The sequence below is a fragment of the Ursus maritimus genome, unplaced genomic scaffold (genome assembly GCF_017311325.1).
Source record: "Ursus maritimus isolate PB19 unplaced genomic scaffold, ASM1731132v1 scaffold_21, whole genome shotgun sequence".
NCBI lineage: Eukaryota > Metazoa > Chordata > Mammalia > Carnivora > Ursidae > Ursus > Ursus maritimus.
Genome location: NW_024424564.1, coordinates 48,803,967 through 48,825,688, shown reverse-complemented (window position 1 = coordinate 48,825,688; position 21,722 = coordinate 48,803,967). Strand labels below are relative to the sequence as shown.

The 21,722-nt window shown below is 54.8% G+C and overlaps 1 protein-coding gene across 4 annotated transcripts in view; it reads left to right on the top strand.

Moving 5' to 3' along the window:
- MRTFA (myocardin related transcription factor A) overlaps positions 1-21,722 on the top strand; it is a 91,838-nt gene that overhangs the window by 68,486 nt on the left and 1,630 nt on the right. The window contains exons 3-12 of one of the 4 annotated variants that reach the window (XM_040637580.1): positions 4,585-4,640; positions 6,874-6,949; positions 7,742-7,989; positions 11,778-11,953; positions 12,627-12,758; positions 14,459-14,712; positions 14,868-15,039; positions 16,189-17,193; positions 18,081-18,242; positions 18,570-18,630. In XM_040637580.1, the coding sequence (XP_040493514.1) occupies positions 7,929-7,989; positions 11,778-11,953; positions 12,627-12,758; positions 14,459-14,712; positions 14,868-15,039; positions 16,189-17,193; positions 18,081-18,242; positions 18,570-18,630 (2,023 nt within the window). In that variant the 5' untranslated portion in view covers positions 4,585-4,640; positions 6,874-6,949; positions 7,742-7,928. Of the gene's footprint in view, positions 1-4,584; positions 4,641-4,685; positions 4,883-6,873; positions 6,950-7,741; positions 7,990-11,777; positions 11,954-12,626; positions 12,759-14,458; positions 14,713-14,867; positions 15,040-16,188; positions 17,194-18,080; positions 18,243-18,569; positions 18,631-21,722 lie in introns of those variants that run through there. The other 3 variants (XM_040637578.1, XM_040637577.1, XM_040637579.1) reach the window with 3 other exon arrangements.

Genomic DNA, 21,722 nt, shown 5'->3' with positions numbered 1-21,722 from the left:
ATTGACTCCTGTTAGCTATACTGGGTTCCATAGCCTTTGAGTTCCTCTGAGTATAGACTTGATGGTGAGCTTCAGGCAGAAGTATCTCTTTGAGGATGGGAACCATCATTTTTATTACGTCAGCACCTAATAAACCTACATTCTGACACAGGAACTTAATAAATACTCCTTAATGATAATGATGAAATGAGTCTTGATGGCTAATTGCTGAGATGCAAGGAAAGAACAGGTTTGTGGATCCTAGAAGACTTTCACTTGCCTACATGTTTAAGTAAATCTGGGGCTGGTTTAATGTCCTAATTTAATGCTATAGATTGGTTTTTAAGGGTCCTCGTACTTACTCTCTAGTGCTACATTAAATCCTGACTGTTCGACCCCTGTGCTCCTGTACTGTAAGCCACAAAGCTCAGTGGACACACTGAGCATAGCATTGAACTCCCCCTTGGAACCTGATGGCAGCATATTTTTTTTAAAAATTAAAACCATTTCTCTCTTTTTAGTTCACAAGGCCCTCATTTAATTAAGGCAGCAAACATGTAAGGGGAGAAAAAAAATGGGCACTGGAGAGAGGGAACAGAATATAAATTGGTGGTTATAGCCAGCCAGGGGCGAGACCCACATCTAGAACTGAAACTGTGATTAAGAACGTCACACCTCTTAGCCACTTCTGTTCACTTGGTTATTTTTCCTTTCGGTCTGTGCTGCATGCTTCCCTTTGTGCACACAAAGCAGTAAAGTGTCCCAGTGGAACCAGCTTCCAGACGGTGGGAGTAAAGGGTCAAGAGCTGCCCTCCCACCCCAAACATGTATATGCTAGAGGGCCACCTGCACAGCTCTTGGATGTGCAGTGGTTTGGGGGGCTTCTCTCTCAAAAACTGTCTTCTAGGAGTTTCTGGGGAAATGAAATTTCTGAGTAACATCCTCACTCTTGTGGTAAAGCTATTAAGACAGCAAGGAGGAGGGAGATGGAAGCCCAAGGCAAATGTAGCCCTCCTCATTGGACACACATTTATGGGTTAACTCTGAGTCTTTTAGGGTTTTTCCACAACTAGCAGAGGCCTAAACTTTGAAAACTGTTTTCTGCTTTGTTGCGCTTGCGTGTGAAGCCTGAGGTGATTTTGCCTACACACTGCTGCTCACTCCTTTGAGGGAGCCCCCGGGGCTTTACTGGTAGCCCTTCGTCTCTTTCACTAGCTTCCCCCCTATTGCGGCAAGGTGGCTTACGGCACAGCTGGCCGGACGCGTGTGGGAATGCCCACTCCACCCCAAGCCCCAGTGCGTGGAGGGCACTGGCTGCCCCAACTCCAGGCTCCCCACGGAAGCCCAAGGAGCGCCCTGCAGGAATCCTGACAGAAACCCAGAGGAAGAGGGCCGTTGCTCCCTTCTTCTGTTGGAAATAGCTGTTGAAGTTGCTGACCCTGCTGTCAGAGAGCAGAGTTAGCAATGGGGAAAGAGTAGCATAGAGCGAGGGTGCTCCTCACGGACTGGGAGAAACCAACACACAGGTCACAAGGTTGAGACCAGAGAAGAAAAGGCAGACAGAACTAGAGCTGGGCTGAGGCCCACCACTCGAGTGACATCGCAGGTTACTGCGCTATTAGCTTCATCATGTATAAAATTAGAAGGGTCCTTACGTCGTGGGTTCGTAAGAGGATTCAGCGTGATTATAATGTTATAAAATGAAATGGTCTTGTGGGATTGGTAATTACTGTCTTGAATTCTTGTCCTTACTTCTGGTTCTCTTGATTAGGCCCTGAGCAGCTGATGAATTCCTCTGGTCTCTCATTACCCCTCCCACTTGTTTCCGAGTATCAGTGCTGATACTCTTAAGCTCCATGGTGAGCCCCAGGTTTCAGACCGTGGCTTTCTGTGCCTGCGGTCACTTTGAACCCCTCCTCACACCTGTTGTACTCAGTACTGTGGTCAAGCCGACCTTTCCAATCGCCTGCACTCAGCCCCTCCATTCAAGCAGTACATGTAATTGAAGCCTCCTTGCCTCCCCATCCGATAGGGTCATCCTTCTCTACTTTCCGAAGTTAAGAAATTGACCCAGAGGAATGGGAAGAAGTCTCATCTGAGGGTGAGATAGAGTGAGGTTGTCTTCCTAACTCTGCCACTTGCTAGCCTTTCCTATCCTCTTGAGCCTGTCCTTATCTATAAATTGGAGTATTACCTACCACTAGGAATATTAAATCAGAGAACATGTTTAAAATATCTGGAACAGTGCCTAACACATAAGTAGGCACTCCATAAATATTAATCTCTCCTTTGCTGTTACGTGAAAATTCCTTACCAAGCAGAAGTCACATGTGCGGCAGCCGGTTCTCCTGCCTCTTATCCCCCTTGGTGCTGCATCATCCGTGATAGACTCCCCTTCCATCTAGAAATTCTGTGCTTTGTGAGTTGGTTTTCCAGAAACTGGATTTGTGCCTTACCCCTTGGGACACCCAAGGTAGATTGTTGAGGGGTTTTAGATAGGTATGTGGCTGTGGTACCAGCACTGGCAGACTGTGGGACTCGAACCCATGGTTCAGCTACATCACTGCATCTGGTGACGGCGTGCGTCACGTTCATCTGTGATCTCCGCTTGCTTCAGAGCACTCCGCTCTCATCTGACTCTCACAGGAGTCCTAAGAGGCAGGGCGATTCTCACTCTACAGAAGAAAATGAGACCCAGACTGCAGTCCCCCTGTAGACCACAGTTCTGTGTGTCACGCTAGTAATGATTGATAGAACCCAGGAAAACGCCACAGTTGCCTTGATTTTTCTATCCGGGACTTCTGTGAAGTTTGGAGCCCAGATTTTGGCCATTCAAGTGAGAGTTTAGAAAGTTTAGAGCTCTGCCACAGAACCCTCTTGCTTTCCTGTCACTAGGGTACACCTTGTGTCCATTTCTTACAGAATATTCATTAATTCAGTGAATGCATTATGTGCTGGGCACGGTAGGCACCAGGGGTACTGTCAGAAACAAAGGAAAGAGTCATGCCCGGAGGGAGCAGGTCCTAATGGGAGGCTGACAATCAGCCAGTTAGAAAGAGTGACTGATGGTGATGAGTGCTGTGCAGAGGAGTAAGGCAGAAAGGAAGCTGGGGGTGGGGTGGGGTGAATCTTTGTATTTACGGTCTCCCCCATGAGAGTGGTCCATCACACCCTATAACCAGATTCTGGCATACCGGGGCTTTTGGAGACTGGTTTTGGAGTTGAACCATCTTTACCCAGTAGAAGCAGGTGCAGGAGCGGTTTGCTTACCCACTGAATTGCCCAAGACCTCCCCAGATTAGGGCTGGGATAACCTGCATAGTGCCCTGGAATGCTCTGGTAGCTACGTGGGGAGGGAGGCTGTGCTGGTTTTTCTTAGAGATTATTTGTTAAATCTAGAGCTCCCCCTGCTGTTAGAAGATGGGGTGGGCTCTCAACTGGTCTTTTTAAATGATTCTTTTTTATCCTAAGATTTCAGAAATGTTTGTTTTTTAAATAAGGACTGCTGGGACATTTAGATCTTTCTGCTGGGACTCTTGTGGCTGAGGCCCAGCCCCCAGGAGCGGGATAGGGGGAGGAAGCACAAAGGCCCAGGCAGGATAGGGTCATATCTGTTGTGCTCTTGCTACTTTTAGCTTCTCCCCTGCGCTCCCGTCACAGCCAGCAGCCTAGCAAAAGTTATCTCCACACACAGTTTCACAGCTGTTCTGAAATTCTAGGGCAGCAGAAGTGAAACTGACCACTGTCTTTAAATTTCTCTCTTATTGCTATTGTTCCCTGCTTGAAGTGAGTCAGGCCTTTTTCCCTCTTACCCTCAGGGTGTCCCAACTCATCCTTCGTCTTTATAGCAAAGGGTTAGACCCGAAACTCTCTTCGTTGTGCCACATTTGAGATGTGGTCCTGGTCTGGTCTTGTTTAATGAGTCCAGAGCTGTGGTCTGCGTGGTGGTAGGCTGCAGGGTCTGCAGTGAGCCCTTCCTGTCAGAGGCTGGTTGTGTGCTCCAGGGTCAACCATACAGTTACTGTGAAGTTCATTTAGTCCTCAGAGATAAAATTCAAGGTAATTTTAGCAGCACTATTATATTAGCTGAAGTGAAGGAGGAAATGGCGCCCAAGCAGACATATGTCTTTCTGGTATAAGTGCCCCATTCAGTTTGGTCACTTTGTGATTCCTAATTAGGTTGAAGAAGTAAGGTAGACCCGACATGCAGCTGTGCTCCTCTCTGTGTCCTTCTCTCCACCAGAGTGAGGTGGGGCCCAGCGCGCTTTCCTGGAGGGTTGACTGATCAATAAGGATTATGCAGTTAATGGTCTAGTATCGGGTCCAGGATATTTTTTAAGTTGTATTCCATTTGTGCACTTTATAGAGCCTGAGCTTAGGCAGTGACTATTCTCAATAGGAATGAAGTAACCAAAACTGTTTTAATGGGGTAGCTGAACCATGAAGATACATGCTTACTCAGGTGCCGTGTTCTTCTTCACTTCCGCTGATAAGAATTAGTATTGCTAAAATGAACTTGAATTAAAATGCCTTCTCCACTGTAAATTGTAGCTGTACACATGATGCTTTATAAAAGTAATTCTTTTATGATTCTTTTCCCAACAGCTTTGAAAAGTCCGGCTGCGTTTCATGAACAGAGAAGGAGCTTGGAGCGGGCCAGGGTAAGGCCTTTCTTCCGCCAAGGGCCTCCAGAGCCCATTGTATTGCTGGTGGATCCTTCCAGCCTAGTGGAGGGGCCAGCCCACACCTCAGTTCCAGACACAGAGCACTGCCTTTTTCTGTTCTGTGTTCACCCCAGCCATCCCACAGCATGATGTGAAATGTGATCAGAATTTCTCCTTTACTGCATTTAAGGGTGTATGATGATTGGCAGTCCTCCCTCCTGTTGCTTTGGAGACCGCTGGTAATTCCCCATCTTTAATTACACTTAACCTTTTGTAGATGTTAGGACACAGACACCAGCCATGGAGAAGCTTGGTGAGGGCTGGTCTTCCATGTCCATGGCTGCACTGCCCATACTTCTCCAGCAACGGCATTCTGAGGGGACAGGAAACCTCACCAGTCTCTATGTGCCCTGTGTAGCCAGTGTCCACTTGAGACAGTGGATGCAGAAGCTTGGCCCCCGGTTTGAGCCCTGGTTTCTGCTGTAGCACCTGGCCTGCTGCCTTGTCCCTCCTTGGTTTCAGTTCCCTCAGGGGCCTCAGGGGGATATTCTGCGCCCAGTGTGGGCAGAGATGGGGAAGTCGCTAGAACATGCTTCCCCTCCACCCCCTTCACTTTTTTCTTTTACATAAAAGACAAGGAAAGAGAACCTCCCCAGGGGAAGACCATATAGGTCAGGGCTCCTTAAGACCCCCAGCTCTTTCAGAGACTGAAAAATTCACTTCTGAGACTTTCTTACTGTCTTTCTTATTTTTAAAAAATTTCTAAGGAAAATTATGATTAATTCTTAGAGTGAGTGGGAAGAATGAGGTCATGGACACCGGGAACCAAGCAGTAACAAACCGCGCTGTTGTAGTTCCTGGGAGGAGTGGCGAATACAGCGGGGGGAGGGGAGGTGGCATTGTCTGGGCCCCCGACCCTGTTGTAAGACTCGGTGCCATTACCTGGATTGCTTCCCAAGTAGGCAAGGAGCTAATCAGAACCACCGTTACTTACCGAGTCCTTCCGTGTGCAGAGTGCTGTCGTTCTCTCGTTTCTGCTCACTTCGGCTCTTATGAGTTAGGTGCTCTTCTCTTCCTGTCGTAGCTGCAGCTAAGAGAGGTTAACTAAGTTGTCCAGCCAGTCAGTGACAAAGCTGGGACTCAGACCTTGGTCTGTGGACTCCAGTGTTTTCTTAGTTAGCGCCGCATTCTAGCTCATCCTTGGCCACAGTTCAGGATGTCAGGTGGTTTAGAAAATACGCCTCCCTCTGATGCCCGTGAAGACCTGTGGTGTCCGACACCTGTTCTACCATCTTCTACAGCAGCTGTGGCAGTACCACTGCCCTCTGCAGAGGGGGCAGAGCGATAGACCCAGAGCCGGCTCCTGCAGGGCTCCACACTGCCCCCCGAGCTGCCCAGTCAGAGCACTGAGGCAGTAGGCGAGCGCCAGGGCTTTACCTTTCCCACGGGCAGTGTGCTCTGCTGTGTTGCTAATCTACCTTGTCCTATCCTGTCCTGTGCTGGTTTTGACCTACTCATGGTCTTGACCCGTGGTTTGAAAAAATCTGGTGCAGCGGTTAAGAGCACAGACTCTGGAGTCATAGACCTGTGGCCTCCTGGGCGTCGTAACACAAGCGCCAGGCAGTGGCTGGTGCTGAGACTGGTCAGGGAATGCTTTAGTTCACCTGGAGTCTCAGAAATGCAGAAACGAGGGCATTGGACTTGAAGGAGCTGCGGCTATGGCACCGTGTATCAGAATTAGTATTCCGTTCGCAGCCATTCAGAATGAATGGAAAATGCTTGTGAGATCATACAGTGCTACATTTTTTGAACAAGAAATAAAATTATGTTCACTATGATTACAACTCTGCAAAATTAGACATCTTCTGCATAGAAGAATGATTAGAAATAAATATCCTAAAATGCAGTAGGTGATTAAAATTTTTTATTACTGATTTACTTAGTAATTTTCTAAATTTTCTTTGATATATATTGGTTTTATGATAGTACAAGTAATAGATTTTTAAGAAATACATTAGTAGCTCATCTTCAGAGAAACGAATAGTCTTGACAGATTGGCGGGGGGTCCCCTGGGCAGGTACATTGGAAGTGGATGCGGCCCCCTCAGGCCTCCCCTTTCCTCAGAACCCTGCAGGCTCTAGGTTGAGATGGGGGGCCAGGGGGTTACAGAGGTTCTATTCCATAACTTGTATCCTGGATTTGAGATCCTCCTGGTATGTTTTTTCTGTAGACAGAGGACTATCTGAAACGGAAGATACGCTCCCGGCCGGAGAGATCGGAGCTGGTCAGGATGCATATCTTGGAAGGTGTGTTAGATTGGAAATGTTCCCTCCCCTTGCCCTCGCTGTCTCCACCATGCGTCACCCACATTTCTTTTTCCCTGTTTCTGATCACTCCCATCTCTCTCCGAGCCTTACACAGTTCAGCAGCAGAGCGGTGGTCACACCACTGGTTCTGCGAGTTCCCAGAGCAGCACAACCACATTCTCTTGGGTTGGCTTGCCCTTTTCTCCTCTGGCCACATGGTGGCCCTGAATCTTGTCATCCCTTGGTGTGAAGGCCTTTTCTCTAGAATCTTCTAAAAATGCACTTCCTTTCTGTGTTTATTCACTCCTTCACTCCCACGTCCGTTCAGCATTCATGTGAGCACCTGTGACACCCAAGTAAGCTCATCCTAGGTGTGTCTGCCTGGCCCGGCACACACTTCTGTCCACCTTCTAGTGAAGGAACTGTTTTGGCTGCTGAAAGCCGTGTGAATCTATCCGTTTTGTTTTTGTTGTTTTTAGTTTTGAGTCAACTTGATGTTGGGAGAGAACTTCCTTAGTCTGAGCCCCATATTGTGTGGACAGAGGCACTGAGACCCGGAGCAGGGACTGAGTTGCCTTTGTAACCCAGAAAGCTTGAGGGAGGGCAAGGTGTGGTCCATTGTCTGCTGCGCTTTCGGCTCTGTAGTCCCCGTGCCCAGTGACCTTGGCTGGGTGTCCCCGCACTCCGTGTGCAGTCGGGGCCCCTTCTTGTGTCCTGTAGAACTTACGGCGGGGCCGCTCTTCTCTGCCTGGGACACTCTCTGCATCCTGATGGCTTCTGCTCCTTCCCCAGAGGGCAGGAGAGCTGCTCTGGAGTTCCCAGGGTAGAGCCAGGTCCATTCCTACATCCTCCTGCACTCCATTCTCTCCCACGGGCAGAGACCTCGGCCGAGCCTTCCCTCCAGGCCAAGCAGCTGAAGCTGAAGAGAGCCAGACTGGCCGATGACCTCAACGAGAAGATTGCACAGAGGCCGGGCCCCATGGAGCTGGTTGAGAAGAACATTCTGCCTGTGGAGTCCAGCTTGAAAGAAGCCATCATTGGTGAGGAGGCCCCGAACACCCTGTGTGGACATGCAGGCCGGATGCAGGAGGAAGGGGCTCTGGGCTTCTTGCCGCTTGACTTCCTTCTTTGACTTGGGGAACTGAGGTGCAGAGGGTGAGAGCCCGAGAAACAGGTTGTGTTAGCCCATAGCGCCTCAAGGATCATGGCAGAATAACTAACTAAATAACAGAGGGGCTTCTGTCTGCTGTCTCCTCTGTACACTCAGAGGCTTGTTCCTCTCCCACAGGGTAGCTAGGTGTCAGGATTGGTGCGTGTGAACCTGCGGAGATGCCAGGAGTTAGAAGTCTGTTCCTTACTGTTTCTTTTCATTAGTGAAATCTCTTCTTGGAGCCTGGCACTTTCCACAGATACTTCACTCAACAGTTATCAGCTGATGTAAGAGGTGTGTCAGGTGCTAGGACTACAGCCCCACAAAGCAGAGCAAGCCCCTCACCCTTATTGAACTCACACCTAGGAGCAGATGCAGGCAGGTAAACAGCTGCTAGACAGAGGCAGGCGCTGTGCCGGACGGAACCCTGGCTGCTCTGGGCACACAGAGGAGGGTCCTCATCCTGGCCCTGCCAGGGGAGTGCTTTGGGAGAGGTGATGGCTGAGACTGGGGCTGTGGGATGAGTCAGAGTTAAAGTACCTATGGGGAGAGAGGCACTATGGGCTCCAGGGAGGGGGAGCCATGCAGGGTGAGGAGAAGTCTGGGCATGGAGCTAGAAGAGGGGGTGTTGAGACAGGAGGTGGGAGGTGGGCAGAGTCCAGGACGTGCCAGGGCCTTGTGTGCCACGGGCAGGTGTTCAGACCGGATTCCTTTAGATTTTGGTCATTGTTGGTACAGGTGTGCCTTCTTGGCTACGGTGGGCCTGAGACCTGGTCCTGGACAAGGCCGTGCGTTCCTACCCCTGGGAGGTAGCCATGGAGGCTCACCTGCTCCCTCCATTATAAGGAGTTAGATCTTCTGGGCAGGGCACCAGGGGGGAACCACAGACCCCAGAGCAGGCCAAGTTGGGCCGTGAGCCCTGGGTGGGAGGAGACTTTGGTTTCCAGGGCCTCTGCACTGCAGACAGTGGTTCGACAATGTAGGAGGCAGCCAGCTTGCCCTAACAGCCCCTTTGCCAGTTGGTGCCAGTAGCCCTCTTAGTTCCCTGCTTTGCCCTGGCATTCGTCCTACCTCATCTCCATGTTCTCCTACCCTGACCCTCACCAGATTCCATGGTGGCCCCTAATGTCAGGCCTGTGTTTAGGCCAAGGTCAGCTCTGGACTCTCCAGCCACCCAAAATGTGAGAGTTGGCATGGTGACAGGCCCTGTGTGAAGTCCTGCAGTTTACAGAGATGCACAGAATATGACGCTGCCCTCAAAGGATTCAGCACAATGAGAGAAGACTGACGTGGGAACAAGCGATTTCTGAGTCTGGCTCCTGGTCACATGCCAGCGCTGTGTAGTGAGAAGGCCACGGTCCTGTGACATAGTAGCTGAGTCACGTGGCTCACAGGACAGGCTGCAGGCCCCAAGGCAATAATGGTTGTAAAGGGCCTGGTGGTCTTGGGCACCTCAGGAGACTTACAGAAGGGCTGCTGCCGTCTTGTTCGTTACAGACCAGGGGGTGGGCGCTCTAGTGGACGACCGGGGATCATGGTGTGTCAGGCGCAGTGTGAGCTCGGCCAACACAGGCTTCTCTCAGAGATGGGCACAGTGGGGAGGCCCGGAGAAGTATGACACAACGGGGGTCCACCTTTGCCCAATGGAGAAGGTACAGAAGAAATTCCAGGCAGAGGGGACCACGTGGGCAGTGGCCTGGAGGTGTGGCAGAGCATAGCTTGTTTGAGGATAGGGAAGTAGTCTAGTTCGGTAAGCAGGTAATAACCATTGGTGACCTGAGAGAAAGGAGCATTTGCCAGCAAAAGCCAGATCATGTGGGTTGGGGAATGAGTAGGTGGTAAGGAAGTGTTGCCAGCAGATGCAAGGCCATTTGTTTAAGAAGTGAGTGGAGAAGGAAGAGAGAGGGAGGTGGTGGGCTTGAAGGAGTTTTAGGCCGGTAGAAATGCAGCTTTGTGGCTGAGAGGAAGGAGTCAGAGGAAGAGATGGGTCCTGGGAGGGGAGAGACTCAGGCCAGGTCTGAGGAGAAGGGGGCAGAGAGTGAACCTGGGTGTGAAGAGTTTGGGGAGGGGGCCGAGGCGGTCCTGAGCCCTGATAAAGATGGGGGCCTGACGGGGGCTTTGCAGAGGCTGACCTCCCACCGTCTTCCCCACACACTCCCCGCAGCCACTCACAGCACACCGCTGCCCTCTTCTCCAGGCCACCCCCAGTAAGATTCATGTCAAGACCCCTCTTCCAGGAAATCTTCCTCGAGCGTCTCCAAAGGGTCTGTGTTTCCCTTGAGCAGAGGGGGCTGGACCAAAATGAGAGATCGGGGACCCTGGCCCACCCTGCTCGTTGGGCTTCTCCAGCATGGCCAGCCACTGGCTCTAGATGGACTGCCCCCTGGGGAGGAGCCTGAGCTCCTCCATCCCAGATTCCACTGTCCCGTGTGCCGTGTGGCTGCCGTCCGTGGCATGTCTCCTTGCTGGGAGAAATCTAGATGTGTCTGTGGCCTGAAGTACATGGCAGTAATCGAGTCCCCTTCCCCCCGCGTGCCACATTCATGCCCCTGCCAGGACAGAGAGGGAGTGTAGGAGCCAGCCCTGCTGGAGGATGGGAGCCAGCCCGGCAGTGGGCATGACTGGCTCCATCACTGCTGTTGGCTAGCTGAGGTTTGAGCTTAGCTGTGTCCTTCCTTGGTCCCAGGGCAGGAGAGAGCCTCAGGTCGCGGCCCTGGAGAGGAAGAGTCTGCTGGAGGGTTCCTGGTTTGTTCTTGTTCCCTACGCGGTCTTCCCACCACAGCAGATTTCCCCAGGCACGCCCGACGGCTCACCTCTACCCTGACCCCCGCCTCCCTTCCTCCCGTGTGAACAGTGGACCGGGGCAGAATTTCTTCCCCCAGCAGTGCCGAGCGGGTGGTTGTGATGTGAATTTTTCCAAATATCCTACTTGCCTTTCCTTCCTTTTGTGTCCTGGGATTTCCACACTAGGGCCCTGGCCCTCCTGCTCCGCCTTCCTGGCGTGGCCCCAGCCAGGACCCTGGCCGTGCAGCAGGGCAAGGCATTTCGAGCCAGTGGGATGGATTTTCTTCTGCTGGCTGGCGCTGCCAGCTCTTGCGTCTCTGGGAGTCGCAGGCCACTAAAAGGAGGTCACCATACGTCCAGTAATCCTGTTCCACCTGTCCAGGCAGGCGTACCTTTTCCAGGAGGCCCGTAGCCTGTCCCTGCCTTTCAGGGGGTTGAGGCAGCCCAGGGGAGGAGCCGTGTTCTCAGGCTGTGGGTCCTTTTGAGCCTTCATTGCAGGGTCCACAAGCCTCGGGGGAAGAGGAGAGTTTTGTGCCACCACAGGATGGACATGAAGTGCCTTTAACAGCAGGGAAACATCTAGAGGAGGTGGAGGAGGCTACAGGCTGCAGGGCGGGGGCGTGGAACTTGACTCTGAGGACTGGACACAGTGTAGAGTCAAAGGCAAGGGAGCACTTCGACAGCCTAGTAGTTATACTCCTCTGCCTTTGTTTCTGGGTCATGATGGTGAGCTTTCCTGCAGCTCTTTTGGACCCAGGAGGCAGGTCAGCTGGTCATTCTCCTGTCTGCCTCGCTGGGGTGGAGGTCAGGGGGCAGGGCAGGCACCCTGCTGGGACAGGCCCTGCCGATTTGTGGGGGCGGGAGGTGGAGTCTTACGCCGACTTTGGCTTTCAGTGGGCCAGGTGAATTACCCGAAAGTAGCGGACAGCTCTTCCTTCGATGAGGACAGCAGTGACGCCTTATCCCCTGAGCAGCCTGCCAGCCATGAGTCCCAGGGCTCAGTGCCGTCACCGTTGGAAGCCCGAGTCAGCGAGCCACTGCCCAGTGCCACCTCTGTATCCCCCACACAGGTGAGCTTGCCCCATCGGATGCTTTGCCCGCTCCCCAAGGGCCCCAGACTTGCTGGAGCTGCCCAGAGTGAGGTCTCACCTGGGCCAGGTGGGATGGGGAAGCCGGGGGTGTTGCACTGGTTAACTCCTGACCTGGCTGCTTGAGTCCCTGTGGTGGGGAGTGCAGAGAGGTGAGTGCCACCTCTGTATCCCCCACACAGGTGAGCTTGCCCCATCGGATGCTTTGCCCGCTCCCCAAGGGCCCCAGACTTGCTGGAGCTGCCCAGAGTGAGGTCTCACCTGGGCCAGGTGGGATGGGGAAGCCGGGGGTGTTGCACTGGTTAACTCCTGACCTGGCTGCTTGAGTCCCTGTGGTGGGGAGTGCAGAGATGTTAGCAGTGGGCCCCGTTTCAGCTGCCTTAGCCAGCCCGCCAGCCCAGGCTGGGGCTGCCTCCCAGTGAGATCCCTGAGGCTCCCTGGCCTTGCCCTGTGTCCGCTCAGACCTGCCTACTTCTCCCTCGTTCAGTTCAGTGACCTGTTCACTGCCCTCTGTGTCTCCAAGTTCCATTTCCCTCTGCCCTGCCCCCCCGGGACTGCTCCTCTCACCCCCCTCGTCTTTGCCCACCATTTCCCACCATTTGCCCCCCCCGGCAGCCGGAAAGGGAGGCCGTCCTCACCCCCCGCCTTCTCTCAGGTTGTGTCTCAACTCCCAGTGGGCCCGGATTCCGGAGAAACACTTCTCCTGGCAGAGCAGCCGCCTCTGCCTCCCAGCCTCACCAATGGAACCGCAGCCCCCGCGGCCAAGCCCACCCCAACGCTCATCAAGGTACAGGTCCCCAGCTGACGGCCCTCCCTTCCCCTTCCGGGGCTGCTCCGAGCCCCACCGTGGTTTCGTCCCAGGGAGGGGGACAACTGCAGGGAGTGGGGTACATATCTCTTCCCCCGGTCATGGACCAGCACAGGTCACTGAGGTAATGCTCTCTCTGTGGACGCTGGCCGCCACGTCACAGCTGCCGCTTACTGAGTGCAGTGCGCGGGGGTCTGGACGGGGTCTTCTGGCTCTTATTCCACCCTCCCCCCGGGAAAACACAGCCAACACGACCCCTCTGGTCCACTGACACCCCATGAGGCAGTAATAGTCTATTCTGTGAGTGATGAAACTGAGAAGGGAAATGATGGACTTGAGGTCACACAAGGGCCACTTTGGGCATTTTCTTTTTTTTAAGGTTTTATTTTGAGTAATTTCTACACCCAACATGGAGCTTGATCTTTGAACTCCAAGATCAAGACTGAGCCAGCCAGGTGCCCTTGGGCATTTTTTATTCTCCTTCAAGGCCTGACCTAACATGTCCGAGGGGCAAGGCTTACTGCCCGCCCGTGAGATGCCCACCTTTGTGTGGGGGACACTGTGTCGGGCACTGAGGTGAATTAAGTGCACCGAGAGCCAGTGCCCCTGCCTCCCCTGCCCCCAGAGCTCCTGCCTCCAGGGTCTCTGGGACTTAGCCCCTGCCTGCCTGCCCACTGCTGCCTCCACGCATGCATCCTGCTCCCGCCGGGCAGCTTCCCTTCCTTCCTGCCCCACCTGCTTCTGTCTCATCCTTTTGTCTGCTCGTCTGCCCCCGACTCAGACCCTGCCCTGGCTGGGAGTCCTCGGCCAGCCGGGCGCCGCTCCTGCTGCTGCTCACAGCGGGGGAACCCGGTTCCGTCCCTTGCTGGATGGAGCCAAGCCCTCGCTGGGCCTCTGGCTGCTACCTGTTTGTGGGGCTCCCTGGTGCCCTCCTGGGTGGCGCCCCTGCTCCCAGGCCTTCCCTGTTTGCACCATCTCTGTGAGGCCCTGAGGCCCTGCTGCTGGCAGGAAATTTCAAGTTTTGTGGCTTCTCTGTCCCAGAGGAGGCAGTGAGCCACTCCTCCTGGTGTCCCAGTGCCCAGGCGGTTCCTTCATTGGGGCACGTCTCTTGGCTTCTGTGGTGTGTTCCTGGCTGGCCCCAGATGTCGAAGTGTTTCCCCCCCAAATCCTCCCTCACATCTGCTCCTTGTAACACAACTGGTGCCTTTCTTCGACCACGACACATTTGAAAGAACAGTGTAAATATATCCGTGTACCCTTCCTCTTTTCCGAGTAATGCCTCAGCCTTCGCGGGCTGGCTCCGCAACCCCCCCAGTGCACTGAACTGCAGGTCTGTGTGACACGGCCTTTGTCAGGTAGCTGGTGTGAGGGCAGGAGCTCCATCAACCGGCTGTTGTTACTTTGTCGTGTTCGCTCTGCTCGAGGTCATGGTGACATCTGCATTTGGTTGATTTTTCTCTCCAGGCTAGAGACTCTTTTAAGTAAGCGGGGCTGTGCACAGCCCCCCCGGCAGCCCGTGCCCCCAGCCCTGCCACACTTGCAGGCGCTGACGAGGCCGCTGCTGGGGGAGGGGTGCAATCCTGGAGCGGGAGAGTGGAACTGGGCAGGGTGGAGGACGGGGCCTTCTTAGAAGCCCAACACTGCCCCCTGATGGCGCCCTCTGTCTCCTGTGCCCTCAGCAAAGCCAACCCAAGTCTGCCAGTGAGAAGTCGCAACGCAGCAAGAAAGCCAAGGAGCTGAAGCCAAAGGTGAAGAAACTCAAGTATCACCAATACATCCCCCCGGACCAAAAGCAGGACAAGGGGGCACCCCCCATGGACTCCTCCTATGCCAAGATCCTGCAGCAGCAGCAGCTCTTCCTCCAGCTCCAGATCCTCAACCAGCAGCAGCAGCAGCACTATAACTACCAGACCATCCTGCCTGCCCCACCAAAGTAGGAGCCCCCCCTGTCTGTCCCATGCCAGGCCTGGTGTGGGGGAACCCCAGATCTTTAAGGACCCTTGGGTCTGAATCCTCCTGCCCCACACCCATCTCTGCCCCGAGGATGATGCTGGCCAGGTGCTCATGTCTACCTTTTCTTTTTCTCAGGCCAGCAGGTGAGGCCCCGGGAAGCAGTGGGGCCCCCCCGATGCGCAGCCTCTCCACTACCAGTAGCGGCTCCAGCTCAGGCGCTGCTGGGCCCAGTGGGCTGGCGCGTCAGAACAGCACCTCGCTGACTGGCAAGCCGGGAGCCCTGCCTGCCAACCTGGATGACATGAAGGTAGGTGGGCGCCCCTTCCCACTGGAACCACTGCCAGCCTCATCTGCCACGGGGGCTGGCCTCGTGCTTGTCTGTAGGGAAAGCAGCCAGTGCAAGACACATGGCCACGTAAGGCAGAGCCGAGCTCCAAACTGTCATCTCCTCCAGCGGAGGCCCCTGGAACCTGCTTCAAGGCTTGCCTGGCCCTGTCATCTATGACATCTGCCTTGTCTTCGTAGTCATAACCACTAACTACAGCAGCCAGCGTCTGTCTAGGGCCTTGGGGCCTACCGACCCCTTCTCTACAACTTCTCCTCCTTGGCCTTTGCTGTGCAGCACGAGACACAGGAAGTATCACCCCTGCTTAAGAGCAGAGGCTTGCTTAAGGTCTCAGACCGGGCTGGTGGTAGAGTCAGGATTCAGACTTGGGGCTGTCTACTTCAACTCCCCAACCTTTTCCACTTTGTTAATGCCCCACTGAATTTGCTGCATCTGCTTGGGAAAAGAGTGGCCCATGCTTGGGGCACAGACCCTGCTCATGTCCTGCGGCCTTGGAGGGTGGGTCATGTCTGGAGCCTGGCCTGTTTCTTCTGCCCCAATCAGAAGATGGAACAGATCAGATTCTCCCTGGAGAGTTTTTCCTCAGAAGCAGACCGGCTCCTCCTGAGTCAGGATCTGACCCCAGCAAGACGCAGCCCTTGGGCGGGTAGCTGGGCCACTTCAGAGTCCATCAGACCTGGATTTAACGTCTAGCTCTGCTGCTCACTAGCGGTGATCTTGAAGTTATTTTACTTTTGTGAGCTCGGTTTTCTCATCTATAAAATCCAGTTGATTCAGTTAAGTTTTTAAGTAATTGAGCACCAGGTACCGTGCTGGGGCTGGGGACAGCTGAGGGCATGTTATGCCCAGATGGTGGAAAACAAACATTTTAACCAGGCCCCTCATGTGGTGAGGATGGGGAAAGGGAGGAGGCCAGGCTCAGGGCACATGTGTCCTACCCTCCAGGGCTGTGGGAGGGTCAGGGGCTCGTGGATCTGAAGGACCAGTGGGACCCCGATAGATGAAGCCTAACGAACAAAGAGCTCATCCTTCCCACCTTCCCAACCACCCTCCTGCCGAGACCCAGTTCTCTCGGTCGCCTTGCCCCGCTAACTCTTGGCCCCCTTGCAGGTGGCAGAGCTGAAGCAGGAGCTAAAGCTGCGATCACTGCCTGTCTCAGGCACCAAGACAGACCTGATCGAGCGTCTGCGTGCATACCAAGAACAAGTCAGCCCTGCCCCAGGAGCCCCCAAGGGCCCTGCTGCCCCCTCCATCCTGCCCAAGGCTGGTGAGGTGGTGGTCGCCTTCCCGGCTGCCCGGCTAAGCACAGGGCCTGCCCTGGTGGCAGCAGGCCTGGCCCCAGCTGAGGTGGTGGTGGCCACAGTGACCAGTAACGGAGTGGTGAAATTTGGCAGCACGGGCTCTACACCCCCCGTGTCTCCCACCCCCTCAGAGCGTTCACTGCTCAGCACTGGCGATGAGAACTCCACACCCGGGGACACCTTTGGTGAGATGGTGACTTCGCCACTGACCCAGCTCACCCTGCAGGCCTCACCACTACAGATCCTTGTGAAGGAGGAGGGCCCCCGGGCCGGGTCCTGCTGCCTGAGCCCTGGGGTACGGGCCGAACTCGAGGGGCGTGACAAGGACCAGATGCTGCAGGAAAAGGACAAGCAAATCGAAGAGCTGACCCGCATGCTGCGCCAGAAACAGCAGCTCGTGGAGTGGCTGAGGTTGCAGCTGGAGCAAGAGAAGCGGGCCCAGCAGCCGGCCCCGGCCCCCGCCCCCCTTGGGACCCCAGTCAAGCAGGAGAACAGCTTCTCCAGCTGCCAGCTGAGCCGGCAGCCCCCGGGTCCTGCTCACCCCTTCAGCCCCAGCCTGGCGGCCCCCACTGCCCACCATGCAGACACTTGTCCCCTGGTGCCCCCAGCTGTGGTCGTGAAGCAGGAAGCCGCGCTGCCAGAGCCTGAGCCAGCCCCCGCTCCCCAGCTGCTTCTGGGCCCCCAGGGCCCCAGCCTCATCAAGGGGGTCACGCCTCCCACCCTCATCACTGACTCCACAGGGACCCACCTTGTCCTCACCGTGACCAATAAGAATGCAGACAGCCCCGGCCTGGCCAGCGGGAGCCCCCAGCAGGTACCTGGGTGTGGGAGGGGCAGGGGCCGCGGGAGAGCGTGCGGAGACTAAGGGTGACCGTCCCGTTTACCGAGCACCCCCATGGCTGGGCAGGTTGTGCTCGCTTTCTTTAAACTTCCATTCAATCCTCTGAAATGAGGGATCGCCATCCCCGTGTCACCAAGGAGAGGTACTAAGACTTGGGAAGATTAAGGAAGCTGCTGAAGACCCCACAGCCGTGAGGGTGGAGCCACCAGGGACTGCCCATCTGTGTACCCGGCAGAGGGCCCCTGAGCAGCCCCCACCCAGGCCTGCCTCTGCTCCATGCGGGTGGGACAGGCCCTGGTGAGGGTCGGGGAAGCCCCCTACCTGGGAGAGGCCAGCTATCCTCCATCACGCCATCATTGGCAGCTGGCTCCCTGCTACTGCCACCCTCACAGCCCAGACCCTCCACCCAGCCTGGTCCAAAGGTGAGGCTGCTTTAGGCCTTGTGTGGCCTCTCAACCCTGCAGAACCAGGGGCTGAAGGAGGGGACAGTGGATAGTGATGAGAACCAGGCACCTCAGGATGGGAGACCAAGGCCCCTGAGCAGCCTCTGGCAGAAAGGGAGGAGAGAGGGGAATCAGCCCAGAGCCCCTCCCTGTCCCATTTGGCTTGTACCAAACCCAGGCAGCCAGTTGCCCCATGCCTACCCCACTCTGCAGGGTCAGAGGCCAGCAGGGCCTCCCCCATTCCCTATCCCTTCTTCCCCAATGGCTTCCATGCAAGCTTCCTAAAAGCCGATGCAGCAGCAGGTTGTCCTGGCCCAGAAGGTAGGCGCCTCCTGCCTTGCCTTCCTGGAATGTGCTGGGCCCCAGGCCTGCTTCTCTCATCCCAACCACCGGTTCTGTCACGGTTCTCCTGTCCAGCCTTTGTCCCAGCCTGGTTCTCCAGCCCCTGGCCCACCAGCCCAGATGGACCTAGAGCACCCATCACAGCCCCTCTTTGGGACCCCTACTTCTCTGCTGAAGAAGGAGCCACCTGGCTATGAGGAAGCCGTGAGCCAGCAGCCCAGACAGCAGGTGAAGAAGGTAGACTGGGGCCTGGCCAGGGTGGGCGTTTGCCTAGGCTGCTAGGCTGGGCTCCCGCAGCCCCCCCCCCCCACACACACACCAAGCCAGCTGGAAGATAGGGCCAGAGGAGGCCTTGCAGGGGTGGAGGGGGCATTATGGACAGACTGGCCAGAGCCTGGTCTGATAGAGGAGTGCACTCTGGGAGCCTGAGCCCAGGCCAGTGGGCTCTGTGGGTCTGGCTGCCCGCTCAAGGGTAGAAGGAAGGGGCTCTGCCCTGAGCTAGGCTGGGGGCCTCCTGTTCTAGATTTTCACCCTTTTTTTTCCTTCCCTATATTTGTCCTACAGGAGAATGGTTCCTCCAGCCAGCAGATGGATGACCTGTTTGACATTCTTATTCAGAGTGGAGGTAAAGCCCAGACTCCGGAGCTGACTCCCCAGCCAACCTCCTCCTTGCTCCATAGGTTGTGTTCAGCTGAACCTGGGGTGCTTGATTTACTGATTCTTGTTTCATTATGGAACACTTAAGGGGCCGATGGGCCTTGTAGTTCGGATGTCACAACAGCTGAGACGTGTACCATGTCCAGGGCAGGGTGCAGCCTTCTAGCAGTGATTGCTTTATCCAGCACCCACCGCATGGTGGACACTGTCCCCACGGTCTGGGGTGTAGCGATGAGCGAAACAGAGATGTTTGCCTTTGCACAGTCCAGTGTGAGGAGATGAATAACAGAGAAGTAGATTGTATCATGTGTGAGGAGTAAATATTACAGAAAACTGGGAAGGGAGAGGGGAGAGTCGTAGGTATGTGGGGCATTTGGATTGACCTTGTTGAGCTCCCTGGGGGGCAGCTGTGGGGCCAGGTATGCTGGAGGAGTGGTGTGGGCGCAGGAGGGAGAGAAGTCGCAAGTCGGGGCAGATCACGAGGCCTCATGGGCGCATGGCGGAAGGGCTTGGACCCGGGATGAAGTGTAGTGGAGGGTTGTTCCAGCTGGCAGGGCAGGAGCCAGGAGGCAGCTGTGGGGACCCAGGGGGTCTGGGCCAGCCCGTAGCAGGGAGGCAGAGAAGGACCTGAGTCTTGGTATATTTTAGAGAGCCAGTCGATTTCCTTATGGATTAGGCATGTGATGTGGCGAGACAGCAGGAGGGCCGCCATGTATGTTACCAAGGGTTCAGCTTGAGTTACCCGGATGCAGCTGCAAGACTGCCAGGGGGAGCTCCAGGGGGCGCACTGGAGATGTGTGTAGCCGTGTAGCCTCAGGCTGATATGTCCTGAAACAGCTAAGCAGGGGCATCATGCGAAGGCAGGCAGGGGAGTTGTTGGCATCTAGATTGACATTTGGAGCCATGAGATTGGGTGAGCAGAGAGGAGGGGGAGGCACAGTCCAGGGGCACAAGCAGATGATGCTCAGCAGTGGACAGAGTGGGAGGGTGCCCTCAAGACTGCGAAGTCCTAAAGTGCAGGCCTGTCACTGGGCGGCCAGGGGTGACAGTGACCAAGATCTGGTCATGGGGTTAGCATTGTGGTTGGCTGGTGGTGACCTCAGCCAGGGTGCTGCTGCAGGACCACGGGCAAGGGCCTGGGGGGTGCAGGAGCCAGCAAGTCTGGATAGCTCTCTGCAGAGGGTTTCCTACAAAGGGGCAAAGAGCCATCCTGTTAGCATGCTGGTGGAGGAGGTCCCTGAGTGCAGGGAGGGCGCAGGGCGGGTGAGGGGGCCTTAGCATCAGGTAGGAGCTGAGGGAGTTCATTGGTGGCAGCAGCCAAGAAAGCAGAGTGTGTGGAAGTTCTCGGGGTGCTTTGCTGTTGGCGGGAGGGAGAGGATTAGCAAGATGGTACAGGTTAAGCGAGAGCTCAGCCATGGAATTGTACACTTTAAGATGGTGAATTTTATGGGCACCTGGCTGGCTCAGTCTTGACTCTTGATTTTGGGTTTGTGTGTTTGAACCCCATGTAGGGTGTAGGGATTATCTATTTTTTAAAGATTTTAAGTAAATAAAATGGTGAATTTAATCTCAAAAAAGAAACCCCACAGAGTTTAGGAGCTGATGTTACTAGCCTCAAGGTCAGATTCTGACCTTATGGAGCCCGCAGTGGGGCCCGAGGCACATTTCTAACAAGCACAGATGGTGCGGAGGCTGCTGGGCTGGGCGGCGCTCGCGGGCAGTCCGAGAAGCTGGTGTAGAGCCCGGGAGAGGCCTGGGTGCAGACGTAGGGAGTTCCTGGTGTCCAGACAGGAACCCAAACTGGGAGGGCTTGGGCTTCCTGGGGAAAAAAAAGATGCCAGAAACAGAGGGAGCAGGCCAGCAGGCCAGGCCTTGAGCGCTAGCAGGGAAGCCATGGCAGAGAAAGCTTGGGGGGGGGGGTGCTACCTGCCCCCTAAGGAACACCGAACTGGCCAGAGAGGTGGCACAGATGTCCCAAGAAGGCATTTGAATGGGGGTGGGCATCTGGGGAGACCGAGCTTGGTGAGATGGGCAAGCGTGTCAAACTGGGATGGGAGGAGAGTGGGAGGGAGGACAGGTCCTAGAGGGCCGGGAAGCAAGCCTGGTTTATTTCTGTATTTTTTTTTTTTTATTGTGGTTAAAGAAACGTAAAATTTGCCATTCTAATAATTTTCAAATGTAAAATTCAGTAGCATTAAATATTCAGTGCTGTGCCGCCACCACCATGCATCTGTAGAACGTTGACACTGGAGTCCTGTTAGGCAGGAACTCCCCGTTTCCCCTCTACCAGCCCCGGGGAACCTCTGTTCTTTCTGCTCTGAATTTGCCTGCTCTGGGGACCCCACACCAGTGGAATCCTATAGTGCCTGTCCTTTGGTTTCTGGCTTACTTCACAGAGCACAGCGCCCTCAGGGTTCATCCGTGTTGTAGCAGGTATCAGAGTTTCCTGCCTTTTTATGGCCACGTGAGATCGCATTGTAGGGACAGAATACCTTGTGCTGATCTCATGAGGGACACTTGAGCAGTTTCCATCTTGGGCTGTTGTAGGTGATGTTGCCGTGAACGCTGGCACACTCGCACCTGCTGGGAGTCCCTGCACGTCTTCCGTAGCGGTTGCACTGTTGGTGCACACCACGCATCTGTCTACATCCTCACTGACACTTATTTCCAATTGTTAAAAAAACCACTAGCCATCCTACTGGGCGTGAGGTGGTGTCTCCTTCTGGGTTTGATCTGCATTTCCCTCATGACTAATGAGACTGAACATCTTCTGTCCCCGCGGGTCATTTGCAGATCTTTTGTTGGAGAAATGGAGGAGTCCTTTGCCCTTTCTCCCTGTTGGGTTTTGTTGTTGAGTTGTAGCTCTTTAGCCTGGATGTGAACCATCAGATCCATGGTGTGTGGACATTTCCTCCCACTCCGTGGGTTTTCTTTGCTCACTTGATGGTGTCCTTTGGTGCACAAAACTTACAAATTTTCATATGGTCCAATTAATGTATTTTTGTTGTCTATGTTTTTGGTGTCACAAGCAAGAAATCATTACCAAAGCCAACGAAGATT